At 37.9% G+C, this 27,559-nt stretch overlaps 2 protein-coding genes and 1 long non-coding RNA gene across 4 annotated transcripts in view; 1 reads left to right on the top strand and 2 right to left on the bottom strand.

The window, feature by feature from the left end:
• Positions 1-415: 415 nt before the first annotated feature.
• LOC110158287 (vang-like protein 2) lies at positions 416-8,602 on the bottom strand. The gene is made up of 7 exons (XM_020922741.2): positions 8,469-8,602; positions 7,953-8,073; positions 6,779-7,386; positions 5,046-5,182; positions 4,076-4,211; positions 3,269-3,512; positions 416-2,240 (listed from the first exon to the last, which is right to left on the bottom strand). The coding sequence occupies exons 1-7, from the start codon at positions 8,537-8,539 to the stop codon at positions 1,983-1,985; spliced, it is 1,575 nt and encodes a 524-aa protein (XP_020778400.1). The 5' UTR covers positions 8,540-8,602; the 3' UTR covers positions 416-1,982.
• Positions 2,079-12,005, top strand: LOC129409667 (uncharacterized). Its single transcript, XR_008632512.1, has 5 exons — positions 2,079-2,195; positions 6,800-8,056; positions 8,153-8,352; positions 8,419-8,730; positions 9,319-12,005. It is a non-coding gene; the product is annotated as an uncharacterized LOC129409667 (long non-coding RNA).
• Positions 12,006-18,475: 6,470 nt separating this feature from the next.
• The window catches only part of arhgef11 (Rho guanine nucleotide exchange factor (GEF) 11), a 42,770-nt gene continuing 33,686 nt past the window's right edge, over positions 18,476-27,559 (bottom strand). The window contains exons 37-41 of one of the 2 annotated variants that reach the window (XM_055156086.1): positions 27,263-27,496; positions 25,660-25,749; positions 24,732-25,042; positions 23,638-23,758; positions 18,476-22,994 (exon numbers count right to left, since the gene is read on the bottom strand). In XM_055156086.1, coding sequence (XP_055012061.1) covers positions 22,948-22,994; positions 23,638-23,758; positions 24,732-25,042; positions 25,660-25,749; positions 27,263-27,496 — 803 coding nt within the window. In that variant the 3' untranslated portion in view covers positions 18,476-22,947. The remainder of the gene's footprint in view (positions 22,995-23,637; positions 23,759-24,731; positions 25,043-25,659; positions 25,750-27,262; positions 27,497-27,559) is intronic. The other variant, XM_055156087.1, reaches the window with a different exon arrangement.

The following is a 27,559-nucleotide window of genomic DNA, read 5'->3' as shown; positions in this document are numbered from 1 at the left end:
GAGTAAAAAAAAAGTATTTGGGAAAACTACTACTCAAATAAGAGCAACTGTCAGAATGTAACATCTGATTTATAATTTGAAGTTAGTGCAATTTGAAGGACAAAACATGAAATAATGTCCCAAATTTGGTATTTTCAAAGGACAGACACAAAAATGAATATAAAAAAATATTTGCAGAATAAATATCTGAAGGAGAGGAGCTAAGAAAGGAAATGTTGACATAAAGCTTTTGTAGGAGTAAAAGTATGCTGCTAGAAAAGTAAGTAGAAAAGTAAAATAATGTACTGTGAGTATTTTAAGATGTAGCATAAGGTTTTCTGTCTGTAGTAATTTTCTTAGGCATTACAAATTTTTAAATCTGTCTAATTTTAAAAAGTATTGTATAAACCAACATAAAATAAGACCATGCATAATCCATAGGGCACAAACAGCATTTAATAAAAACAATTTCAGTGTAAATTGTATAAAACATTTCTTAAAAACAGCTTAAAAATCAGTGAACTAAATGAAAAAAAGACAACAACAGTGTAACATTCATCACGCTAAATATTACTTCTAACTGCACAATGGCAAACTGGGAGTCCAGTCTTGGCAATTTACAACCAAAATTATTCTCAAAATTTTAAACAATTAATGTACCGATGCCTTATTTTGTTTGAACATTTAAAGGTGCACTACGTAACTTTTTGGTTGAGGATCTGTCACCTGCTTGTTTCCATGAATATGCCTTTGCTCTACCTGGAATGCTTCACAGTATGACATACAGCTTTACTTTACATTTATTCAATTACAGGTGTTTTTTATAGCTCAAAGATACCTAGAAATACAGGCATTCTGACTGTGAGTGGGGTCGCCTCTCCACAGATCTGACCTGTACCTTGGTCTGGTTTGGTCTCCATGGTGATGGAAAGGTTTAATACCATACTGTAATTGTGAAACATTCCATACAAAGCTATAACATCTCCATGGAGAAAAGTATTTGACGGACCCTCCACCAGAAATGTTACAAAATGCACCTTTAAGTTATGTACAGTAAATACAATAAAACAAAGCTTATTGTGGCCGCTGTTGACCTTCATTGTCAGTTTAGCTACACAATCAAATACACTGCTGATAGTACAAGACCATAGATTTAGTGTTTCTTTGTACAGGAATTTGCTGAAACATATAAAGCCAGTAAGCAAAGTGACAAAAATGGCAAATTCTAGCCTTTAAAACTTAATGGTCTGGTGGTGGATTCTCCTCAAGAGAAGTTTTAATATTTTCATTCAGTTCATTACATGTTTCGTCATAATTTTCAAAATTCTGAAATGGTCGTGCAACTCAATATCTATGAAATCATAACAGTGAACAAAGTAGTGATTCAATAGTGGTTTGTAGTGTCCTAAACTACTGACATTTAGTAAAATAGTACAATTTTGAAACATTTTCTGTCACGTGTTCGTCTCCATGGAGATTTTATTGCTTTGCCTGTAATGTTCCACAGTATAACACTGAGCTTATCTGTCTTCATGGGGGCAAGGAGGTGACGCCATCAGACCAAGTTACAGGTCAGATCTGTGTAGAGGAGACCCTGTTCTTAGTAACAATGCATGTTTTCCAATGTACAAAAAAGATGGATAGGTTTGATATCATACTGTACAACATTCAAGGTAAAGCAATGACATTTCCATGAGACAAGGTGACAGATCTCCACTAGAAATGTGACACAGTGCAATCTTTAAGCATCAAAACATGTCTTGTGTACTGCATTGTGTTGTATTTCATTAGTAAGTTAGACTATTGATAACAAAATGGATGCAGCCCTTATAAAGTCATACAAAAGGCAGTTTAAAGTCTATTTTGTCAGTATTTTTTATATTTAGACACATTTTAAAAGGTCGTGTAGCTCAAAAAAAAAGGAACAAAAAAAATTACTGCAACATTGTACAAAAATAAGTTTGGACACCATGACTCCCCAATAGTTCTGCTTTTGGTTCATCCTACACAGATGTCTCAGACTGGAGCTTCATGACAAACTTGTGACTCTTCGGATCTACAAATTCTTCTCCCAAAGATAAAAAGGGAAGTGGAGTTACGTTCACGACCAGTGCGAAATCTGGGCGTTTTAAGGAGAAGACCAGCCCCTGACGAAGAGCGGAGGTCACCGGATCATCACTCACTAAGGTCCACTGGCGTCCTCTGCCGTGGTCCAGGTACTGCAGGGTGGGGCCCAGAGCCAGGTAGCGCTCCAAAAAGGCCTAAATTTAAACAAAATGAAGTTAGTCAAGCTGAAATTACTATTCACGATTTGATTTAAAACGTTTTGTTAAAGGTGCACTATGTAACTTTTTTGGTTGGGGGTCCGTCACCTGCTTGGTTCTATGGATATGTCATTGTTCTACCAGTATGACATTAAACAGCTCTAGCTTACTTGGTCTTGTTTGGTCTCCATGACGACAGAAAGTTTTAATGCCATACTGTGAAACATTCCAGGCAAAGCAATAACATTTCCATGGAGAAAACTATTTGATGAACTATCCACCAGGAACATTACACAATGCACCTTTAAGGGACATGTGACTTGTATAGTAGTCAATATATTTAAATTTAAAATATATCTGACACAAAAAACATGAAAAATATATTTAAAACAGGGACAGTTTTATAGTTTAAATTTTCACAAACTTGGCATCTCAATTGTAATGCTGATTAATTGTTAAAATGTGCACTGTGTAACTTTTTGGTTGGGGGTTTGTGCTTTGTGTTGCATTTTTTTTGTATGAAAAGTGCTCTATAACTAAAGTTTGATTGATTGATTGATTGATTTATGGAGGTTCTGTAGGCTAATTTTAAAGGTCCTATATTTCCCAAAATGACTCTTGTGAGCTATAAGCCATGTTATAATGCTGCTACCTCTCCAAAAAAACATACCTGAAGTTGAGTTTTGTTTAATTTACACACTTAAGTAAAACTGTTTTTTTTTAGTCTGGCTATATTTCCAAAGCTGAAAATGCTCTGTTCTTCCTTGTGATGTCATGTGGTGGCTGAAATTATCCAGAAGATTCTTATGAAGGTGTATGGAGTTTAAAAACACAGTGGAGCACTTTCTGTATTACCACATGGCATTACAAGGTGTAACAGAGTGTTTTCTGTTTGAGAGAAGAACTGTGTGTTAAACATGTGTGAATGGAGCAAAACACAACCCCAGGTGTGTTTGTGATGAGGAAACAGGCAATTCTAGTATTAAAGGGCCCTTATTACACTGTTCTCTGATCTCTGTCAGTACCTTGGGTGTCATGTTGTGGGTGATGCAGAACTGCAGGTGGTTGATGATGCTCTCCATGGTGTGGTAAGACTGCTGCCTAGTGGCTCGCAGGTACTTCTGCATGGCACGGGCCATTGGGGCGAAGATGGCTTGAGCCGCCTCTCTGGGGTCCATGACCTCACGCGGGTGTTTGGGCGAGGAGGGCGTCTGGTCGTCCTGGTGACGCTTGATGTGAGTGAACGCCTCCTCTACTGCCACCACCAGCCTGGGAGGAGGAATGACAAGGTTAGTAACAGTAAAGGAAAAATGGGCTCCAACATCTTTAAAATGGCAATCTCAATCTCAATAGATGGAAATATATTAGCTGGCAAGAACTACAAGACACATATAATCATATCATATAATTTGGGGTAATTATGGGTTGGCAAAAACATAATAAAATACATTTTAGATTTTTTCACCAGTAGATGAGATGTGAAACCTATTTTAGCATCATGACAATACTACCATAATCATTGCTGCTTTAAGCTGTAGGATCTGGCAGCATACACATTTGGAGCAGCTAATCATTTTTATTTGTTTTATTATAGAAGAATTCCAACTAAATATTTTGGTGTCTCTACAAAAAATAGCAATATTTATATCTCGTATGGCAAAATTGCACAAGCTACACTGAGGTGTTCTCTGCACATTCTAAAGACAAATACATGGATACATAAATACCTATATTACACAAAATGGGATTTCTGTCAGCTTTATGCCATGTTATCAGATCAGAAAATAGTGTAATATGGGCATTTTTAGAGCAGTTTTCCAGTAGTCCCTCACCTGGCCTTGCGTTTCCGGACCCTTCGCTCCATCTCAGCCTCTTCGTAATAATACTCATTGTGGGAATTGTCTCGTCTCCGAGCGGCAGCTGCGATCATGGCCCGAGACTGTCCTGTGGAGTTACCCGTGGTGTTTTCTGTGAATATAAAACAAAAAGTAAGTTTAGGTGAAAATGGCAAATTACAAGTGACTTTTTAGACAATTTAAAAGTAGAGTGTTCTTGTGCTTTTTTCTGCCATATACTTCTAATCTGCGACCCTCGTGGATCAATGTTTTGTAATTTGGAGATTTTAAATCACAATATAGATCTAAAATGATGGTGACTTGATGAATACAGTATGACTGTGTTTGGAATTAGTTTTATCCTTGTTTTTAGCTCAGAAAAACACTTTGTTGGTTAAAGGTAGGGCTGTAATCCCTTTGTCGTATTGTTAATTAATGGGCTGATGGAGTCTTTTATAACAGTGTTTTTTATATATATGTTATATGTTTTTTAAGTCTCAAATAAAGAGATGATGAATTTATGACTTATTTTACTTTGATTACAAGGGGAGCAGAAAGGATATGTTCATGTGGAAGCAGAAAGGAGAAGTTAGTGAGTTAGCTGAATAGTTGGTGTTTCATGGTATTTCTTTTTAAAAAGGCAGATTAAACTTTGTTTCCTAGTACTTTTTCTGCATAATTAGCTGTTTATTGCATGAGCTCTCCCTGCAGTTGTAGTGTTGTGAGTGCAGTTTGGGTCAGATGCACAGATGCATAATATTTTTGAGAGCTTTTGCCACATTCCCTTTTTAGTCTTTTAGTTTTTTTTTATGCATAGTCTCTGTGATATACCAATCTTCATCAATCAGACAGACATCAACACAACAAATTAAAATAATGGACACAACTACAGTATAAACAACAATTTCTTTAGTACTGAGTAAGTAAGCAGGATGATAGGACTATGCACATATCACAGGGACTCCACCTTCTCCGAGGCTGTAGATCTTGAAGGCAGAGGTCTTTTTGGAGAGGATGGACTTGGGCAGGTTTAACACAGCTGGATTGTGAACAGGGAAGTCACTGTAGTAATGATCCAGCACCCAGGCAGCAGCTCTCTGAATGCTGAGTCCACAGAGAGGGAACACATGGTTTGAGGTTAGACTTATCTGCACTGGCAAACACAGAGGAAGTGGTGAACGGAAGAAGTGCTGAAAGCAAAAACCCCATCTTCAACAGAAATGCAACTCAGTATTGCAATGTTTTCATGGGTTTCAAGCTATGAGTAGATCAGCATGGTTTTGTATAGTAGTAAGATAGAACTATGAAGCTGGTAATAACGAAACCACTGAATGACATTTGATAGTAACAATACAACTTCAAAATAATGTTTTTTTCTAGAGTAAAATGTGCAGTATTTTTAAATGGCACAAATAAGGAGTATTTTTAACCCTAGTAGGCCCATGTTTTCTGAACTATGTTATGTTTCCTCATCAAAAACATACCTGAAGTTAGCGCAAATCTGCAGCGCATAAGGACCTAATATAATATTATAATTTATTGATACCTAAATTTGTTTGCTCAGCACAAATGAATGTGTGGTTGTATTTTCAGTTTAATGCTATCACAATTTAAAACGAATAGTGTTTATAATGTTTCTTTTAACTGCTTGGGGAGATGGCGTTCGATTAGTTTTGTTCTGTTGTCACGTGACGCTCATAAGGGAGACCAAGACAAGATGGCAAGTCAGGCCGCAAGCGAGTTGGCCCCCCCAAAAAATACTAGTACTTCTGCAATTTGGCAGTATTTTGGCTTCAGGTGCACATTTGTTTACGTTTTACAGAAACCAAATTTAAAACCACATGGCTATTTGCATAAACTATAAAGCTCTGATAAAAACAGCTCTTCTTGTGCACTGATGCGGTTCCGCTTCTGTTGGACTAAAGGACACGGCTCTGTGGATTATATATGTTCTTTCTTCGACAGAGGATGTGTGGATGACTGAGTCTGTTTTGTGCTTCTATCACATTGGAGATGGCTCATGTGAAACTTTTCAGAGATTATAAGTCTGCAGGTCACACACATAGACCCTATAGTGGCTTCTTAGCTTACCAAAGTCGTATTAAAGCATTTTGGTAATACGGTAATACCATATACCCCAGTAAAATCCTGACAAGGTTTAACGGTATGAAAATTTGGAAACCGCCCAACCGTACCTGGAGTTGGGTTTCATTCACACATGTTTAAAAACCTGCATCCTTGTGATGTCTTGTGGTAATACAGGAAACGCTCCATTGTGTTTTTAAAGTCCATACACCTTCAATAGAATCATTTGACAACTCTGGATTCCCAATCTCTGCTGTACAAAATGTAAAAAGTAGCTGTTAACTTAACTAAAACTACACTTCATGACATCACAAGATGGAACCATGGATTTTGAGCTTTGGAGATGTAGACGGACTAATAATGAAGGGTTACTCAGACATGTGTGAATGGAACAAAACACAACTGTGGGTATGTTTCTGATGTGGTAACAATGTTGTGGTTGTGGTAACATGACCTACAGCTCAAAAGACTCAATTTTGCAGGGATTATCCTGCTTTATTATTATAGTATCAGTTTATTGTTACATTTCTCTGTGGAAATAGATTTGGTTTCAAAACTTGTTATGTGACAAGCCAATCAATATTATCATTTATTGTCTGATATTGTTGAACTAACCTGAGATGTCCCACATTGTAGAAGCGGCTGACCCCATCTGTGGACCGCACCACTTTCAGGCAGAAAGCGGCCCGTAGGTGGCGCACTTCCAGCAGCACCAACGCCAGATACTGAATAAACAGGAGTGCATCCACCAGAGAGGCAGCATATCCCACAATGCCCCTGTAGTCTGTCTCCCTGGGCTCCAATACACGCACTCCATAGAACAGCCAGTAGGAGGCGACAAAGAGAAAAACCAATGCCAGCAGCAGACATCGGTAGACGAAAAAACGTGGAAAAGAGGCACGGGGTGGTCTCAAAAACAAGGCCCAGGTCGAGATGAGGAGGATGAGGAGTTTAAAAGCCAGTGATATGTATAGCCCCTCACAAGGAGTTCCACAGGGGTCCAGGGAGTCCCGCCACAGAAGTTGGGGCAGAGCCAGGAAGGCCAGAGGGGTGACGAACGCGAACAAGCCCAAGATGGCAGCTAGCGTAAGCCCGAGGTAGCGTCGGCAATGCAGAGGAGTGGAGTCCTCTAGGTCTTTAGTGACTCGGGTCAAATCCTCCTGAGAAACACTGTCCACAGAGGTCCCCGTGACAACCGTGGTGGTCTCGCCCCAGTTATCGTCCTGAAGAGAGACAGGAAATGCATTAATAAAAAAGTATTTAAAATCAGACACTAATCAATAATAAGACTAATATATAGAAATTATATAGCAGGTATCAATACTAAAAAGTCACATTCACAAGACAGAAATGAATCTTTCCTGAATAGCTTTAGAATGATCTTGATCATCACATTCAGATGAGATTTAGATCAGAACAAGTATCAGAGCACATAAAGCTCTATACGCCCATGTACCACTATGGAACCTACCTGGGCCATAAACCCACAATTAAACCTTGATGAGACCAGGACTAGAACAGGACCAGACTACGTTCTACATCCAAATTAAACTGGGCTCAAATCACAAGTGTGAATATACCTAAAGTGAAGACTAAATGGGTGTAAACCAGTAAAAGATAATTTAAAAGCCCTGACTACACACTAAAGCACAAATACAATTGTGTGCTGACCAACACTGTGATAATTACTCATGTCAATCATACTCACAAATTAAAATAGCTTTTTAATATTTCTTCGAAAGTCTATCTGGACCCTGGTCTTTAAACAGGTTATGATCCTCAGACCCACCCTTTCATCTCCTCTGGTGGACTCCGCGTCCAACAGAGGCTCTCCTGGAGGCTGCAGACTTGACTTGTCTCGACTGCTTCCATCTCGACTTTTGGAGCTCCGATGTCTGTCCCTCCGCTCTCTGCAAAAACACAACATAAGTCTTATTATTCTGAGAGGAAAAATGGTCATAGAAGTTGATTTTTTTTTTTTTTACACAGGCAACAGGCAACAGTGGATGTGCCCCATGGAAATAGAAAGTTAAAACCATACATCAGAGTGTTCTCCATCAAGATAAATACATTATATGCCAGACTGTGGAAGATTATAGCCAAAGGAACAACATTTCCATGGAAACAAGCAGGAGATCTCCTCCAGGCCATGTAAGAGTCCGGTTTGTGGAGATGCAAGCCCGCTTATGGTAAGGACGGACATTTTGTTTGCATTTCAGTGCAATTAAAAACATGTGAACATGCTTTATTTTTAGCAAAGAAGTTAAGTGTTGGGGCTTTAAACATGTTTTAAATCCAGTCTGACCTGTGCTTCCTGGAGCTGCGTGAATGGGAGGACTTGTAGGAGTATCCGGAGTAGGTGGAGTCGTTGTCCATGTCGGAGGCAATGGGAGGGCGGGGTTTCCGGGCCCCTGATGCCCCGGAGCCCTTGTCCCAGGCCCCCACCAGCGCAGGCTTACACTGAGACAGGCTCTTGGGAGACAGGCCCAGAGGCAGCCGCAGCAACTCCACTCTGCTCCGGAGGGAATCTATCTTGGAGGCCTGAAAAACACAAAAATATCAAATGGGTACAGGATAATTTTCAATAATATTAATATTAAAAAGACCTAGATTACGCAAAATTTACTCTTGTGAGCTTTAAGCCATATTATAATGTTGTTACCTCATCAAAGACATACCTGGAGTTGTGTTTTGTTTCATTCACACGTTTGAGTAATCCTGCATTATTACACTCTCTACATCTCCAAAACTAAAAATGTTCTGTACCATCTTTTGATGTCATGAAGCTGGAATTAGGGTTCGGGTTCGATCCACTGTGTTTTAAACTCCATACGCTTCACTAGAATCATTTGGATAATTTCGGCCCTGGAATTCTACTAAGCAACACATAAAAGGTAGATGTTAACTTGAAAACTACCGCTTGAAGGCATCACAAGGTGGAACAGAGCATTTTGAGCTGTGGAGATGTAGATAAACTAATAATAAAGGATTACTCATGTGTGAATGAAACAAAACAACTCCAGGTATGTTTTTGAGGAGGTCACATTATATAACATGACTAAAAGCTCACAAGAGTCAGTTTTGTGCAATATAGGACCTTTAATGAAACAACTAATTTTAACAATTTAGTATTTTGCTTATAAATATGTCTTTAGGTATCTCCTCATTGACCTCATTGCATTCTACAATCTGAAAACAACAAGTCTTTATGTGAGAGGAGAAAAAATACAGTTTCAAAGAGCTGAAGGGGAGAATTTGGCATGAAGAAAAACGAACATCTCAGGAGGGAGCGAACTACGATGGCAGCCAGAGAAGAGAGGAGCATTGTAGAGACTTTGGCTCCAAGTGTCAGTGTGGGGGCTTAAAAAAAAAAAAAAAAAAAAAAAGATGCATTGTGTAATTTTTCTGGTGGAGGGTCCATCAAACGCTTTTCTTCATGTTGATGTTATTGCTTTGTCTGTAATGTTTCAGAGAATGTTTTTTATCTATCTTCATGGAGACCTAACCAGAACAACAAGCTACAGGTCAGATCTGTGGAGAGACGACCCTGCTCACAGTCAGAATGCACGTTTTTCTTGGTCCAATAAAGCACAATTATGGCTAGCTAACTACTATTTTGGTGCACAAGTCCCTGGAGTGTGCAGTTGTGTGGTCATGAATTACAGTACTAAGGAACAGACTTGATACTCAGTACAGATTCTGATACCACAATGATAATAAACACTCTTTAGACAATAGAATGTGATGTTCAGTATTAAATTATAACACTTTCTTTTATATTACCATGTGGTCTGTGTAATCCCTCAGTGGTCCAGGTAGGTTTCATAGTGGTCCATGGGCGTATACTAGTCTATGTACTCTTATGCTTGTTCCGATACAGCTCAAGATCATTCTAAAGCTATTCAGGAAAGGTTCATTTGACTTTTTACAGTATCAATACTTGCTCAAATGTATATATCTAGTTTAAATACAAGTTTTAGTATTGTTTTGAATCTGATTTTCAATTCTTTTGACAACCCTAATGTATAGTGGCATTTTTAAATTTTAGAAACAGTATGATACAAACATTGGATGAAGAATAGAGATGGGATGATTCACTTCAATTCAGTTTAATTAATAAAAAAAAAAATTCAGATTTTGAAAACTTTTACCATTATTTCTTAGCTTAAACAAAACAAAATCTACCATTAATATTGAGTATGTTTTACTATTGTATCTCTGACTTGTAGGGATGTAACAATAACCAAAATATTGTGATATTGTGTCATCAAAGTTCTAACAATAATATGGTGGGCCATCACAATATATCGAATTACAAGTCTCTTTGATTAAATTAAGATTTATGGGGCAGTAATAGCTAAAAAAAACAGAGGGAACTACATAGACCATGATCCTTTGCTCCATTTCAGTGCAGACTACATGAAGACATAACAGTTCTAAGCACTTTTAAGTCTTAGTTCTTTGGATTAAGTCTTGTCAAGGCATTTTAAGATGAAAAAGTAGCATATCAACAGTTTTGTTAGCTTCACAAAATATCACAATAAATATTGTACCATGAAATGTATATTGTGGAAATATTGTACCGAGAGATTTGGATATTGTTACATCCCTAATCGTGAGCCTCTCCATATGTCAATAGATATCGTACCGTGAGGTTCTTACCGTGAGTGACGTATCGTGAGACTTGATATCATTACACCCCTACTGACTTATAATAAAAATGTAAAAATTGCTTTCTGAATTAAATAAAAAATTGAACAGGTCATCAGTTCTGATAATTAAACCAAAATAAACCCAGAGCAATTGGCAACTATGAATAAATAAATATGAGAAGCTTTGCTGTGCTCCTATGTATCAACTGTAATGTAAACAAATTAAAACACAAAATATCCAGTCACTGCTAGCTTCTAAATGTTGGCATTGTAAAAAATAAAGCTATGCGGGAACATTATATTTGGAGCACTTATCGCCATACCAGGCCTGCATTCCCCAACTGTCCCCTGTCGTCTCCGGGGAAACGGGCTTTGCTGCTACAATGGTGATGAATGAGAGGCTCGGGGTGAGAAAAAAATACAGGGGAGGGGGTTGTTTCCATGGGCAACAACAAAGCTACCCCCACCGCTAACCACCCCCATCTCCTCCCCCTCTCTTCTGCTCAAGTCTTCCAACGAGTGCTTTGAATCCGGAGTTGCCAAGTCTGCTTCTTTACAGTAGGGTCAAGAGTATAAAAAATCAGTTTCTACTCTGAAACTGTATTACTGTATGACATCACAAGGTGTAACACAGTGTTTTCAGTTTGAGAGAAGAACTCAGCCTAAATATGCAGAGTTTGTGAGTGAACAGACCACAACTCCTGGTATGTTTTTAATGAAGTAACAACATTATAACAGATCAATAGCGTAATATGGAGCCTTTAATTAATTACACAATAGCTTTTTCCTATGGCCTGGTCACTTGTTGGCTTCTGAAAATCTGGCAGGCCGGTGCAAATCCTACAGAGTGGTTGAAAATCAAATACTACTCGATACTAAAACCTGTATTACCAATATACCAGATGACAGCACAAGGTTGAGCGGAGTGTTTTCGATTGTAGGGAAGAACTCAGCCTAAATATGCAGGGTTTGTGGGAAGAGATACACTGATATGATACTGGTATTGGATATCGGCGCAGATATTGAACATTTCTAATGATCTGATATTGGGTTCCAAGATATTGGTTCTGCCACGATCTTATTTTGGTTTAAAAACTGGTGTAATAAGATGATTTAATGGTCTATGCTGGTCCAAAATGCCTCGAAATATTAAACTTGTATTTTTACAAAGCTGTTCTGCAATTACTTTAAATAATAAATAAAAATTACAAAGCACTTGGGTCATTTTATCTTATGGCATTTGTGTTTGAAAATATGTATTTTCTTTATTCTGTTCTTTGGTATCGGTTGATATCTGGCACCAATATAATGATGTTTCCTCAAAAATATAACCTGGAGTTGGGTTTTGTTTAATTCACACATGTTTGAGTAATCCTTTATTATTAGTCTGTCTACATGTCCAAATCTCAAAATGCTCTGTTCCACCTTCTGATGTCACAAAGCGGTTTTCATGTTAACAACTCTTTTTTCCGTTTGCTCAGTAGAGATTGGCAATTCCAGGGCTGAAATCAAGCAGATGAATTTAGTGAAGGTGTATCAAGTTTACAAACAAAGTGGAGTACTTCCTATATTCCACATGACATCACAAGGTGGAACAGAGCGTTTTCTGTTTGAGAGAAGAACTCAGCCAAAATATGCAGGGTTTGTGTGTTAAACATGTGTGAATGAACCAAAACAACTCCAGGTTTGTTTGTGAGGAGGAAAAAACATTATAAGATAGATGAGAAAATAGTGTAATATGGGCCTTTTAATCAATTACTTATTTTTTGTTATTATTTGTGCATGTTCAGGGCTTTTTTCTATGGCTTAGTTGCTTGATGTGCACAGAAAATCTGGCATCCCCATTTGAATCCTACAGAGTGGTTCATGCCATGGTATGAAAAGGTACTTTCCACATAATGGCTCCTAATTGAATAAGTGTAGTCCGCGTGGTTTCCATTTTCCTCCATGTTTCTCTTCCACCTCCGACACTCTCCCTGACAAGATTCATGTGATTTTCTATTCAGTTGTAGTGAGGTGCAGCTAGCCTAGAGAAGAATGCTATAACTTACAATTGTATAGATTTATTTTAGTCATTTTTCAATCCCAAAACTATGGCCAGAATTGGGTAGTATTCAATTACATTTACTTGAGTAATTTTAAGGGATGTAACAATAATCGAAATATTGTGATGTCGTATCGTCAAAAGTCTCTCAATAATATCACTGGCCATCACAATATCTTTGTTCTTTCATTGTTATGGTGAAGCAATAGCTAAAAGAAACAAAGCAATTATTTTAGCAGAATTATTGTATAGTTCAATCTGTTTCAGTCCAATTGACAAGATTAAATAACTGTTATTAAGCACTTTTAAATGTTAACTCTGCTTTATGACAGAACCAAAAGCTGGTCCGGGCATTTTAAAGGAAAAAATAGTATATTCACAGTTTCTTTAGTCTCTACAAAATACCACAATAAATATTGTAGCATGAGATGCATATCATGAAAAAATTGTATAGAGAAAATTGGAAATCGTTACAGCCCCAGTAATTTTGTAAAGAAATTGTACTTTTTGAAGTAGATTTTGGATTGCATACTTTGACTCCTTCTTGAGTAATAGATTTATTGAACTAACAATAGTCTGACTCTTGAGTAAAAATTTGGGTGACTCTTCCCACTGTGACTTAGTGTACAAGTTTTATGTTACCAGTATGAAATGATTTCAACATTTGCGTTTCTTCATCGCTCCTTCAGAAAATTTTTGGTCCATCAACTGAAAATACCAGATTACCAAACAGTATATGTATTGTTCTTATTATTTGCATTAACTTAAATATTTTAAATAAGCTGTTAAATCCAGACTTAAAAAGGTGCACTGTGCAACTTTCCTGGTTGAGGTTACACTACTGTGTGTTATCACTTTGCCTGGGTTGGGCATTAAACTTTATATTAATTCAATTACATCTGTTTTAATTGCTCAAAAAACACTGAAAAATTGTGGGCTTGCCTCTTCACAGATCTGACCTATAACTTGGCCGGGTGGCATTCTTGTCTCCATGGAGATAGAAATGTTGAAGGCTGTAGAACATTCAGGCAATATAATAAAACACTTGAAGACAACCAGGTAGTGGACCCTTCGCCACACAATGCATCTTTTATTGCTTTTTACAAATGACTCAATTACTTGACTAGTGCTTTTCACAAATAAGTTTTACTCTATAGTGTAAATTCTTGGACCACTACTTTTTGTACTTCTACCTGAGTAATATTATTTTGAAGTAACATTACTCTTACTTGAGTACAATTTTTGGTTACTCTACCCACCTGAGAACACGGGTTATTTTGTTTGTCGAGTCAAAAGCATATTACAGGCTTATATAGTAGGTCCACTGTGTAAACTGACCATTCAAACAGCCAAATGGTAGGTTTTGGGGTCATTCAGACAGTATAAGGAATTGAAATTACAAATAAGAGTTTTTGCATATTTTGTAGTTTTAGAATTAATTAGATTAGAAAGAAAGAAAAAAAAAAAAGATACTGGATTAAACCATCTTTGAATCGAAGTTTGGGCCTTGGCAGATTGCATTTACATATTTCAATACAACAGTTATATGACTTTACAGTTTTACTTGTAAATAGATATACTTTTGCTTGGACAGATGATAATGTACATCTCTGTAAGTCTTGTTCCAGTAATATGGGCTAATTATTAAACGTTAAATAGGAGGCCTTGTTCTGGCTAAAAATAGACTTGAATTGACCCAAAGGCCTACATTCTCAAGTGGGATTAAAAAAATCTGGAAACTATTTTAACTCATGCTGTTTCGGACCTGCCTGAATACAGCCAGGCCAAAGCAGAATCACAATATAACAAAGCTCCCACTGTAATCAATACGCATTGATCCTTCACATGGGGGGGGGGGGGGTAGTCATTTGTGATGAGTCACACGCTGCATATGACCCAGAGACCACCAGAGCCAGTGTAAAAGCAACAGGGTCAGTGTGCTAGTAATGATGGTTTAGGAGTAGAGATAGGAGAGGTTGCACTGGTATTAGTTTGGCCTAGTTTTTGGGGAAGAGCCTCTTGGGAGATTGGCCAGCACACTTTTTAGACTGTGCTCCTTGAGTGTCTGATACAAACCAACAGTTCAAGGCTAAAGAGTTGAATGTAGCCTATGCAGACCTATAGTGAAGGAGAAGTTGAGGTCCAAATCACTCCTCGGCCATGTTGTAAATATCTACAAACACGTAAATGTTGTTTCTGTTGGCGTCGCGTCTCGTGCCTGTTCAAACAGATGTGGATTGGAGTGTGTGTGGCCCACGGTGGGGGCGGGGGGCCCGGGGGCCTCCAGGCCGGAGGGTGGCACTGGGCCAGTGAGGCGTGGCCGCTTCAGTGCGCCTGGATCTGGGCCTTTTACGATGCACAAACAAATCTCAGGTTTTACGTGCGCGCTGTAACTTCGGGTTCAGGAAAGCACTTGTATCCAAACACTTGTTCCCTGAAACAAGCGCGCTCAGTGGCGCAAACAAAGACAGGCGTGGTGCAAACAGAGTGTGACCGTGGCCAACTAAACTCACACGTGAGTGCGATCCACGGATCTATTAAAGTGTGACCTCAGAGAAACGAACAGACGCACAGCCGCGGACGGTTCCGTTTGGCACCGTGCGTAAAAGCGCAACAATTCATTCAGCTGGACTTTGACTCAACTCTGAACATGGCACAAAGAAAGCGGTCCTGAGATCACACCGCCAGTGAAATGATCACTAATCAATAACGCTGTGGCAACCGCGTGAATCCATCAAGAAAGGTTCTCACGTAAACAGACACAACACGAACCACAAAACGTAAAAGCGAAAGCAGGGAGCACAGTTCTCAAATACACACAAGTGTGTCTAAGTAACAAAGCCTGTTGCAGACGCATCTTACCTTTCTCCCCCAGTGGAAACACAACACAAAGAGCAAGCAACACTTCGCTTTCCGACCGCTGCCGCGGAGCTCAGACACTTTCCCACTTTCTCTACGCCCGTTGCGGCTCCACCCGTTTCCACCTCTCGGTCTGACTCAGCCGGGGTTGGGTCTCTTGTTTTCGGTTCAAGTTTTACACCGCTCCGGAGTCACACAAAGGACACGCGCCTGATCCGCGTCTGCTGCGCCTGAGTGAGTCGCGGTGTCCCGCAGAGGGTCGCTCTGAACCGGCTCCTGACCACACCACGGAAGAGGGGCACCCAGCTTCCGGTCTGTTGTTTCAACATAAACGCCTAACCAAGAGGTAGATTAATAAAAATCATAAACTATGCACATACAGTCTATGAGCAGAGGTGGGGAAATCACACAAGTAGGAGTAAAAAGTATTTGGGAAAACTACTTATTTAAAGAGTAAGAGAAAGAGAGTCTGGAAGTGTGGAAACATGAACTACAGCACAAAAACTGGAATTGTCAGATATCAAAGATAGACACAAAGTTAGAAAAACGAAATCATATCTGAAGGAGCGGTGCAACGGAGACACGCAGATGAAGCTATAGGCCAATTTACAAGTCCGATCTGTGGAGCGACGAGTTTTAAATTCGAATTTATGTTTTTCAAGGTAATTTTGATTAATAAAATAATGTATTGCATGCAAGACAGATATGTTTAATGCCACACTGAGGAACATTACATGCAAAGCAATAATGGAGACAAGCTGGCGGCAGAGTGGACCGTCCACCAGAAAAGTAGGCCTAAAAGCAGAATTAGGGTATGTGCCAAAGCAGAATTGAATGTGAAATGTGTAATATGTGAGTGTAGACCAAACAAACCTGTCACCTGAACCTGCCTAGTATGAATTCAGTAAGATGAACTGTAAATATGTAAATATTGTATGGATGTGGTGACTCAGACTGAATGAGACTGTAGTTTTACTTGCTGATTGACTGGATGAATTAATGCATTAATAGGCTATACATTGTATTTTAAAGGTACTACCTATCAGTGGGTTTCAGAACAATAAAGGATTAGACTATACAAATATAACACATTTGGACCGTCCATAGAAACTGAACAAAATGTGCTCTTTTTGGAATTAAGAAAAACAAACATTACAAAATATTAGGGAATGTATAAAAGCATCCTGGAGGAGATTAAAAGTTACAAACATTTGGATATGTTGTGTTTATATAGTTTAGTTCATTTCTGTGTATTTGTGACCCTGACAGCCTGTTGAATGTACTTACAGGTGTAATACCATATTCCTCCAGTAGGTGTCTGTAAAGGCGTAGTTGAGAGACACGGCCTCGGTTGAGTGAAGCCATTGCTCCTGAAGCTGTTTTACCTGTATTCACAGCCTGTGGGTTAAGCGCACGAGCATTAGACGCCAGTCTACATCATAAGAAACGCAGTTAACTGATTGATTGATTGATTGATTGGCATTATGTTTACAATATGTTTTTTTTTTTGCACTTATAAGCTGCATTATGTAACTTTTCTGATGGGGGTTCGCCACCTACCTAACCCGAGTTATGCTTAGTTTGGACTCCACAGTATATCCATCTCCATGGAAGAAAAACAAATGTTTAAATCATTTAATAGACTTGTGTTACTCACAATGCGAAGAGTAACCAAAACATTTACTTATATACTTCAATAAAATATTACTCAACTAAAAGTATGCTGCTAGAAAAGTAAATCGGAGTACTTCCCACCTCTATATACAGTCTGTGGTCCTAACTATATAAGTTTTGGCAATACCACATCTTGATAACACAAAAAGTACTTGCTTCATATCATATATGAAGTAAATATGTAAAAAATAAATGTTAGTTTTCTGATAAAAAGGGTAAATTGTGATGACATTAACATGTGTTTTGGTTCAGGAAACATCAGAACATTCCAACAGACTACAATCCTACAATTTAAAGAAATATGAACAAATAGGCGACTGTAAATTCTTCATAAAAAAGTTGAATTAAAACTTTGAAATTTCTTTAAAAACTTTAAACACTCATGAGCAAAAACAGCAATTCAATCATTTTATCCAGTTTTTTAATCTCACAAAACACACAAATTGCTGACATGAATCTTTTTCCACCTGTGTAGCTATCTCACCATTTTTAAAAACACAGGCAGAAGAAAATAATTTATACATCATTTTTTAATCATATCTACAAAAATAAAATCAAATATGAGGACTAAGGCTTTACAGAAACAAATAACATAATAAAAAAACATGTCCCATCTCTCTAAATTACACAAGTGAACAAGATTTTAAAAAGACAAAAATAAACAGTGAGATGAGTGAATGCATACAGTAGTTTGCACCGTGCAGGAAGGTTCATTTTGTGCAACATACATTTTTTTTTTTATAAAAGAAAGTAGCTTGTTTTTAGCCTTCTATGGCCACAGAGCTGATGTTTGTTAGTATAAAAAAGCTAAGGAAAAATGGTACAAACGTGTGTGAATGTAGAGGTAGGAAGTGGAAATGCAAAAAGTTTAATAATGAATGAGGAAAGATGGGAAGTGAATGTATGAAAAAATAAATTAGTTTAACCTTTAACTAATCTAAATTAGTTAAAGTTGTGAAACTTTTCAGGTTGGACAGTCGTGCTAATCATGTCTTGTTTCCATGGAGATGTTTCTTTACCTGGTATGTTGCACAGTGTAGAGTTGTTATGTCACTTTCGGGTCCATCAGCTGATTCAAAACAATGAACGTGTTCACAGTTTAATATTTAGTCACATGAAATCTCACATTAAAAATAAACGGCAGTTGCGTAAAGCTAATAATCTATGGCTATAACGGTGACAGAAAGAGATGTATGAGGGAGGCTGAGGTAAGTAATACTGCATTATGATAGATTATTACTATATTATTTATACATCTGATACAATTTCTGGTTAAATCATAGACTGTATATATAAATGGACATAGCTAACCCACTAGCTGCTCTAAATAGAGAGTGAACATGGGGGAACTTCCGGCTCCATTGACTCTGGCTCCAATTGACTTCACATAAAAAAAAAAAAAAAAAAAAAGTCATCCCTCTTTCTGTAGCTGCTGCTGTGAGCCTCGTCATTTTGGTCTTAAAATGTTCGTATTAACCCGCTCTACATGATCCTGGTGTTTTTATTTCGTTATTTTATCCATAAATAAATTCTTAATCCTAATATAAAACTCTGCTCCCAATTCCCTCCTATAACTGCAAGCCTCGTGAGCTTCATTTGACTGAAGCTGAACGTTATGGGTGACGTCACACTCGCTTAGTCCACTTCTTTATACAGTTTATGGATTAAACATACGCTTTTCAAAACAAGGCTAAAATTCAGATGTGAAGTTTCTGGTTGGACCCAGAAGTGACATCATCATATTAACAACTCCATGTCATTAAACACGCCTGTGTCCTGGAAAATCGGCCTGGTTGCATCAAAGTTCATGCCATACACTCCAGGTAAAGCAAAGACAGCTCCGTGGAAACAAGCAGGCGGCATACCCTCTACCAGAAAAGTCACACAATGTAACTTTAATCTTACACTGTAGTTTAGATGGACTTACTTATGAGACCTAGATTATTTGACTTGTTTCATATCTTTCTAATTTGAAGGGAAAAGGTGCAACATTTAGTACATTAGTTTAGTTTCTTTTTTTTGTTTCGTTTGACAAGTCAAATAATATAGGTACAACAAGTAACTTAACCATTCAAAACTACTTAAATCAACATACAATTATTTTATTGAGAAATGATTAAAAAAAAAAAGACCTTCATTTTTTGCTACATGGAAGTATTTGGATATGAGTTATGATAAAAGGCAATTCATTTTGAGTCGTGGACTGAGAAGCTTCGAAATTCTGCAGCCAAAAACAAAATAGAAAAAATAATTTTCCCTTCTGAAAATTTCACTGATAATGTTGACATTTTAGCTCATGTAACAAAGAGCAGCGCTAGTATTCAACTTCAAACCTTTTATCCTTCTTTGCCAAATACTGAAAATCTTCCAAAAAAGCAAAATAATTCCTGTAGTGGCATTTCGAATAGTGTTTACAATGTACATAGCTTCAATTTTGGTTTAGTCTTATCAGTTTTTGCTAAAGGGCCCATTTTACAGTATTTTCTGATTTATGTTATAATGTTGTTTCCTCATCACAAACACACTGCATATTTAGGCTGAGCTCTTCTCTTGAATAGAAAACTCTGTTCCATGTGATGTCACAGTCCACTGTGTTTTTAAACTCCATACACCTTCACTAAAATCATTTGGATGATTTCAGCTCTGGAATTGCCAATCTCTTCTGATATAAAGGCAAAAGGTAGCTGTCAACTTGAAAACTGTTTCATGATATCATAAGGTGGAACAGAGCATTTTGAGCTTTGGAGATGTAGACAGACTAATAATAAAGGATTACTCAAACATGTGTGAATGAAACAACTCCAGGTATGTTTTTGAGGAGGTAACATTATAACACAAGAATCCATTCTGTGTAATATAGGACCTTTAACACGTTAATTTGAAACCAGTTCACCTTGTGCAGCCCTAATCTAGAGCTAAAACTGTGGCAAAATGTGGCATTTTTTGTATTATGTATTTAAGTAAAAAGAAAAAAGTTACTTGGTTTAGAGCATTGATGCATGAAACAAGAAAGTATGCAGTCAGTTAGTGTCTATATGAACAAAATAAGTAGTATTTTCTTTGCAGTGCTAACTTATGTGCATACATTTAATGGAAAAAGCTACTTGGTTATGAATTATCCCTTCTTCTGGCCCCTTTAGGATCTTGGGGCCTGTTCACAGTACTACCATGGGTTCATCTATTTACATACAAAAACAGTGGGGTGGCTACAGGATACACAGTTGCCGATTTGTGGAAGGGTTTTGGCAGAGGTCAAATTCAAGTGTTTTTTATAATTCTTGCTGTCATAGTCAACATTTTCCCTTCAAAGTAAAGAGAAAAGTAGCAAAAGTTTGGACTCACAATCTCATTAAATGTTTTTCTATATCTTTCATACTTTTTTACATTTGATATACATATTAAAGACATAAAAAATATTAAAGGTGCACTGTGTAACTTTTCTGGTAAAGGGTCCATCAAATGCTTTTCTTCATGGCTTTGTCTGGAATGTTTCACAGTATGGCATTAAACCTTTGTGCTTACATGGAGACCAAACCAGAGCAAGTTACAGGCTAGATCTGTGAAGAGGTGACCCCGCTCACAGTCAGGATGGCTGTTTTTATAGGTATTTTTACTCTATAAAACCACCTGTAATTGAATAAATGTAAGGTAGAGCTGTTTAATGTCACACTGTGGAACATTCCAGGCAAAGCAATGACATCTCCATCAAAACAAGCAGGTGACAGACCTGCCACCAGAAAAGTTACACCTTTAAGTAAGATGTATGCAATTATGTAGTAAATAAAATAAAATTACTTATATATTTTATAATCAAATCCTCAAATTATACACATTTTGCTTTGTCAAAAAAGAGTTATTTCACATTTTTTAAATAATAATTCCATATATCTTTCTTCATATATCTGATGTCTTCTGTATGTAATTAAAATGTAGAAAGTCGTAAGAAAAACATTGAGTGTGTCCAGACTTTTGACTGGTCATGTATGTGTAAGTAGCACCAGCTGGGTAATTTGAGAAATAGGTAATAAACATATATATACAAAAACTGTTATTCGACTTTTTTTTCTTTGCTACATAATTCCGTACAGATAACTTCACATTTTTGATGTCTTCTGTGTGTATATCAAATGCTGAAAGTAGTAAAGTATAACATATAAAAAAAAATTGAAAGAGAGGGTGAGTCCAAACTTTTGAGTGGTAGTATAAATAGGTATTTGTGAATAAAACTTGTATTTCAGTAGTATTCAGCATGTAGTGTAGAATGAATGAAGGCCGTAACCGATTTTGTTCACTTATCTCCTTGACTTCTCAACTTTCAGAGGCCAGAGTGGAGTTTTGCTGTCATGGTAATGCTAACAACATCTAGCATGCTAATGGAACATCATTAAAAGTTTGAAAGCTCTGGGCCAGCTACATTCTAACTCAATGACCATAAGACCTATTATTTTATTTAAGAGTGCACTGTCTAACTTTTTGGTTGGTCCGTCACCTGTTTGTTTCTATAGATACGTCATTGCTCTGCCTGGAATGTTCCACAGTGTGAATTTAAACAGCTCTACTTTACATTTATTAAATTACAGGTAGTTTTATAGCTAAGAAAAACCTTGAAAAACAGGCATTCTGACTGTGAGCGGGGTTGTCTCTCCACAGATCTGACCTGTAAAGTGGTCTGGTTTGGTCTCGATGTAGAAGGTTTAATACCATACTGTAAAACATTCCAGACAAAGGAACAACATCTCCATGGACGGACCCTCCACCAGAAAAGTTACACAAATCTGAAACGTTAAAAAACACCAATTTATTAAACATTTTGCAGAATCTTGCGTTTTAAATGTGCCTTTTGGATGCAAAACATCAGCATTATGGATTTTAGTGAATGGAAGATGTTCTCCCACTGCAGACTTTGAACTCAAGGACTCAAGGAGGTAAGAAAACAGAAATAGGATGCAGCCAGTGTGTCAGTATGAAACTATTTTGTAGATTTCAAAATGGCCGATGTGAAGTGGTGTAGCTCTGATGACCACCCCTCATTATTATTTCCTCCCATGTTGAAAATAAAACAACTACTAAATAAGTGTTAACAAAAAACCCAGTGCAAGTAACCTGAATTTTCCAATCACAGTCCTTCGGCCGAGGGGGAACTTGGTTTGCAGTAGTGTCCAACTTGTCCCTGATGTTCGGAGGTTGCACGGTAGAGAGAGATGCATTGTGGGTAAAGTGCTGGGGTATTTATGGGTCCCTCGGATAATTCCTTTAAATTAACATTTTAACATCAGTCTGTTCCATTCATTCAACCAGCTCTTCAAAGCATACATTATCCTTCACTCTGTCCAACTTGGTCCGACTTTTTTGCACTTCGAATTGTTACATTTTAATAGTTTTCTCTTCATGACTTGTCTCGTGTTCCTTCATACTTTTCATGTATTGTCTTGACGCGCTAAAAGGTCAAAGTTCTCAGTTTATATGAGGCCCCAAAGCACCAGAGAAGGACATACGTAAGTCCTAGCAGGTATCACTCCGCGGTGTGTCATGAGGCTTCAGTCTGCTCCAAAATTTTAAAAACCTGTTGACTGGATCTTCAGTTCTGAACTTCTGTCTTTGCCTGTTCAACCAAAAGAAAAAAAATATTAGAAATTGAGTTGGGACAACCCAATTTTCAAATAATGGCAGTTTCTCAGATGGGTCACAACCATAGACTATATATACACATATAGCTAGCTCACTAACCTATATGTTCCAAACAGGAATTGAGCATGTGTGCCATTTGGTTCCTTCAAGCTCTGGTTGCTACTGACTTCACCCCTCTCTCTGTAACTGCTGCTGTCTGGCTTGTTAAAATGTTCGTATTAACCTGTTCTACCTGATCCTAGTGTTTTTATTTTGCTATTTTGTCCCTAAATTGAGATATGATCATTAATAACTTCATTAGAAATTCTGAACATTAAAAACTTAGAAATTCTTTCCTTGCCCTTTTCCCTTATTGCTAGGCACCTGCACCGTTGGTTTGGTAGAGGGCAGGCACCTTCCTCCAAAATCTGAACTTTGCCAATCTACATGCTTTTACTGACCAAGAATTTATTTAAAAAACCCAAACCATATCATATGATATCACTGACAATTAGACATGACTGATTCACAATTTTCAATAAAACGACCAGCCCTAGTCATAGCTGTCATACATGTCATATATCTGTATACTTTGCAGTTGGATGTCAAATGTTTCTTGTTACAGTTAGTGCACAGACCGTCTGCTGATCCGAGGGAGGGTGTCCGGGACACAGAGGCAGACGAGCCAGAGTCTGAGTCCTGAGTGGTGCTGGAGGTTTTGAGGGTCTGCAGCAGCTTCTGATGGGCCTCCTCCATCTCCTGCACAGACACAGCAACACTGGGTTATAACAAGCAGTTTTAAAAATAAAATAAAATTTTCTTTTCTCAATTTTGATACTAAGGAATGGACTAGATAATCAATACCATTTCTGATACCACAATGATCATAAAAACTCTCTAATTACACAATTGAATGATTGTCAATATTAAATCCTAGTACTTTCTTTTATAATGGACCATAGACTACATATAACTTGACATAGCACCACATTCCAAAGAGGAAGTGAGCATGGAGGCACTTCCAGCTCCATCGACTTAGTCTCCAATTCATTCTGTACTGAAAAATCATCACCCCTCTTTCCATAACTGCTGCTGTCAGGCTTCTCATTTTGGTTTTAAAATGTTTGTATTAACCCGCTTTACATGATCCTGGCATATTTATTTTGCTATTTGTCTGTAAATAAATTCCTGTTCCTAATGTGGAACCCGGCTCCAAAGTGGCTCCTATAACTGCTAGTCTCATGAGCTTTATTTGACTAGAGCCAAACACTATGGGTGACATCACACTCCCTTAGTCTACTTCTTTATTCTTTCTATGAGATATACACAGTATTAGGGGATTATACAGGTTTTATATCTGTGTAATCCCTCAGTAGTCCAAGTAGGTTCCATACTGATTTATAGGCATACACTAGTCTATGTGGTTGTATATTTGTTCTGATACAGCTCAAGATCATTGTAAAGTTATTCAGGAACTTTAGTACTGATACCTGCGTATCTAGTTTTGATACTAGTTTTAGGATCAATTAGTATCTGATTTTTGATCGAAGGAATAGCAGGTTGGTAGAGGAAAGACTTTGGACTTTTCACCTAAAAACTAAAAAAAAAAAATACACAGAGCCCTTTAAATATTTCATTGTAAATAAAGAAATCACCAACGCTAACCTATTCAAAATTAACTTCCAGTGGTGTGTATGGTTATTTTGTCATAGTTTCCTTTGCGTTCACTCACCCGCAGATGTCGTAGTTTACTCATTAACCCCTCGATCGTGTGGAAAATCTCATCTACATTTTTGATCACGTGATTCTGAGACGGCGCTTCTGATTGCCCAGTGTCATTTTCCTGCTCCAACGGCGGGTCTTCTGATTGGCAGCTCTCGGGGTCACATGCTGGTGCTTCCTGGTTCCTGGTTTGTGCGGTTGATGACATCACATCGTGGAGATGAGAGGGGAAGTTTGTGGCGACGGGTGTGGGCGGGTCGGTGAGGTCGTCTGTGGCGCTCTCACCATGATCAGATGGCATCACCAAATAGAAAGTGTTTCCTGAAGCAAAGATACAGAGTTAGACTTTTATAATACAGCAAATATATATTGTTAAAGAGGGGGCATTTTAGTTCTATGGGGTGTTAAAGGGCCCATATTATGCTATTTTCCGATCTATGTTATAATGTTGTTTTCAGATCAAAAACACACTTGAGCTGTGTTTTGTTTCACTCACATAAGTTTAATACACAAGCCCTGGATATTTAGGAACTCCATACACCTTCACTAGACTCATTTGGATAATTTCAGGCATGTCTTTGATGAGGAAACTTTGCAACATTGTAGTAAACTCCAGAAAGACAATTTTATTAATTATCCCCCCTTTAACAGTGAATAAAATAATCTAGAATCAAGTGTGTTTGACTGAATGTTTTCCATGGAATCTTGCAGCTGACTTTCCACCTCCAGAAAGTTACATACTATGACTATGTAGATTACTACAGCAAAGATAAAGTACATCAAACTTAGACAATTCGAATGAAAATTAATTAAGGATTTGACAACATTTTCAGTTAAGAATAAAATTGTACTTTGTTTTTGTAATAATAATGATAAGTTTAAGTTCACACTGTCCCTTTGGCTCATGAGATGGTGCAGATGTGTTGCAGAGGTCTCACCGTTCGGCTCGCTTGATTGGTCAGAGGAGAGCGTGACATCATCAGTGATGCCATCGGGGACAGAGGAAGAGAAAGAGCCCCCAACCACAGCTAGGCACAGGACAGAGCAAGTGACAAAGAAAAGGGTGATTCAAAGAGGTGTGGAAAAGGAGCATTTGGTGTAGTGAAGGACATGCAAAAAGAGGAGACATTTTAAGAAACTAATAAGACAAGGGTCAAGTAAACATGCAGACACAAGCAGCTAATTACAGCATTTTATATAGAAATCAATTGAACCTCTTCTTAAATTATAATCCAGTGATCTGCAATATTGATACTTTGCAGTGACATCTCACTGGGGGTGTTCTACATGTATGTCTTATTGTGGACAGTTTAGAAGTTACCATGGGGACACAAAGGAAACACATACGCAAACACAGCCAAAATGTTTTAAGAAAAAAATACAAAATAGATTTAAACACTACATTTTCAAGAGCCTGTGATTAATATTAACATTTTGTGTCCTGTTTAGAAGTTGACTTTCAGTTACTCTCACTCACAATTTTAGTTGGAAAAACTGTTGGGTAATGCTTGCTAGCTTATGACTGTAATGATATGTGAGCGAGATTTGTTTAGCAGCACAAATCATCTCAAAAACAGATTAAAGTCTATCTTGAGTAACAGAGCTTCATACAGAGCAGTGCCCACTGTTACCAACACACCCCCAGAGAATGTTGATGACATCAGCTGCAAAGTTCCAATAAGGAGCATTGCTTAGAGACAGTTAAAGTGGAAATAAACACTAAATCAGCCTTTTCTCACTATTAAACAGTGTATATGGTATTTCATTAGCATTATCTATTGTGCTCACACATTTTTGGCAATTTCAAGTAGTTGGTGACATAACACAAGACTGCCCTGAATACATCTGGTTACAAACATTTGGCTGCAGGGGCGAAGCTTGAAGTGTGGATACCTGTACAACCAATCACAGTGTTCCTTATACCTTCAGACCCCTTACTCCCCCGTTTAGTCCTCCAGGTACCGGGCATAATGTAGTTGTTTAGTCCCACTTTAATTTAGATGTAGCAATTACATTATAGAAAAGGCAGATGTATTGCTGTACCCATTTCCAACATCTGTCCATACAGGTATTTTAAGGGTGCAATATGTAACTTTTTGGTTGGGGGTCCGTCACCTGCTTGTTTCTATGTATATGTAATTGCTCTGCCCGGAATGTTCCACAGTATGACATTAAACAGCTCTACGTTACATTTATTCAATTTTATAGCTCAAAAATACCTAATACCTGTGCCTCTCCACAGATCTGACCTGTAACTTGGTCTGGTTTGACCTCAATGAAGATAGAAAAGGTTTAATGCCATACTGTGAAACATTCCAGACAAAGCAATCTCCATGGAAAAAAGCATCTGACAGACCCTCCACAATAAAAGTTGTGAAGAAAACAATTCACCTTTATAGGACTTCTCCAAAGTGAATTATCAATAGTAAAATGTTTTCCTCCTTCCAGCTAAGTTAAATATAACATACTGCTATTGTTGTGAGTTGCTTTTATGAATGAAAACATGCTAGCATCCAAAAGTCTCCTCCTGAAATTCTATACCTTTCCTCACAACTCTGGGCTGTTCCGTGGTTTCATTCACAGTTTCAGGTGGAGCTTCAGGTTCTTCTTGTTCTTCGTTGGTGGAGAAGTTGAGGACAGTCTCCAGGGACTCGGGCCGTTGTTTCTCGGTGAATGAACCCTCCGTGGCAGTTTCGTTTGTGGGTGTGTCATCTGAGTCCTGGCTCCACCTGTCCTCCTCCAGATCCCGTAATATGAGCTGCCTCAGTGTTTCAACTGTGACGCAAAAAGGGGTTCATTTCACTAGAAATTCTTCACAAGCTTCCTATGTAATAAACC

This window comes from Boleophthalmus pectinirostris, unplaced genomic scaffold (genome assembly GCF_026225935.1).
Source record: "Boleophthalmus pectinirostris isolate CB_2022bp ecotype Guang Dong unplaced genomic scaffold, ASM2622593v1 HiC_scaffold_20, whole genome shotgun sequence".
Lineage (NCBI taxonomy): Eukaryota > Metazoa > Chordata > Actinopteri > Gobiiformes > Gobiidae > Boleophthalmus > Boleophthalmus pectinirostris.
The sequence above is the reverse complement of the archived record's forward strand: the minus strand, read 5'-3'. Positions and strand labels throughout refer to the sequence as shown.

Excerpts from the sequence above, each read along its gene's own strand:
- LOC110158287 (XM_020922741.2), bottom strand. The coding sequence starts at position 8,539 with ATGGACAACGACTCCACCTACTCCGGATACTCCTACAAGTCCTCCCAT. Across the intron at positions 7,387-7,952 it reads CCACCAGAGGAGATGAAAGG|GACGATAACTGGGGCGAGAC; the intron begins GTGGGTCTGAGG and ends GTCTCTCTTCAG. Across the intron at positions 3,513-4,075 it reads GTCCGGAAACGCAAGGCCAG|GCTGGTGGTGGCAGTAGAGG; the intron begins GTGAGGGACTAC and ends TCCTCCTCCCAG.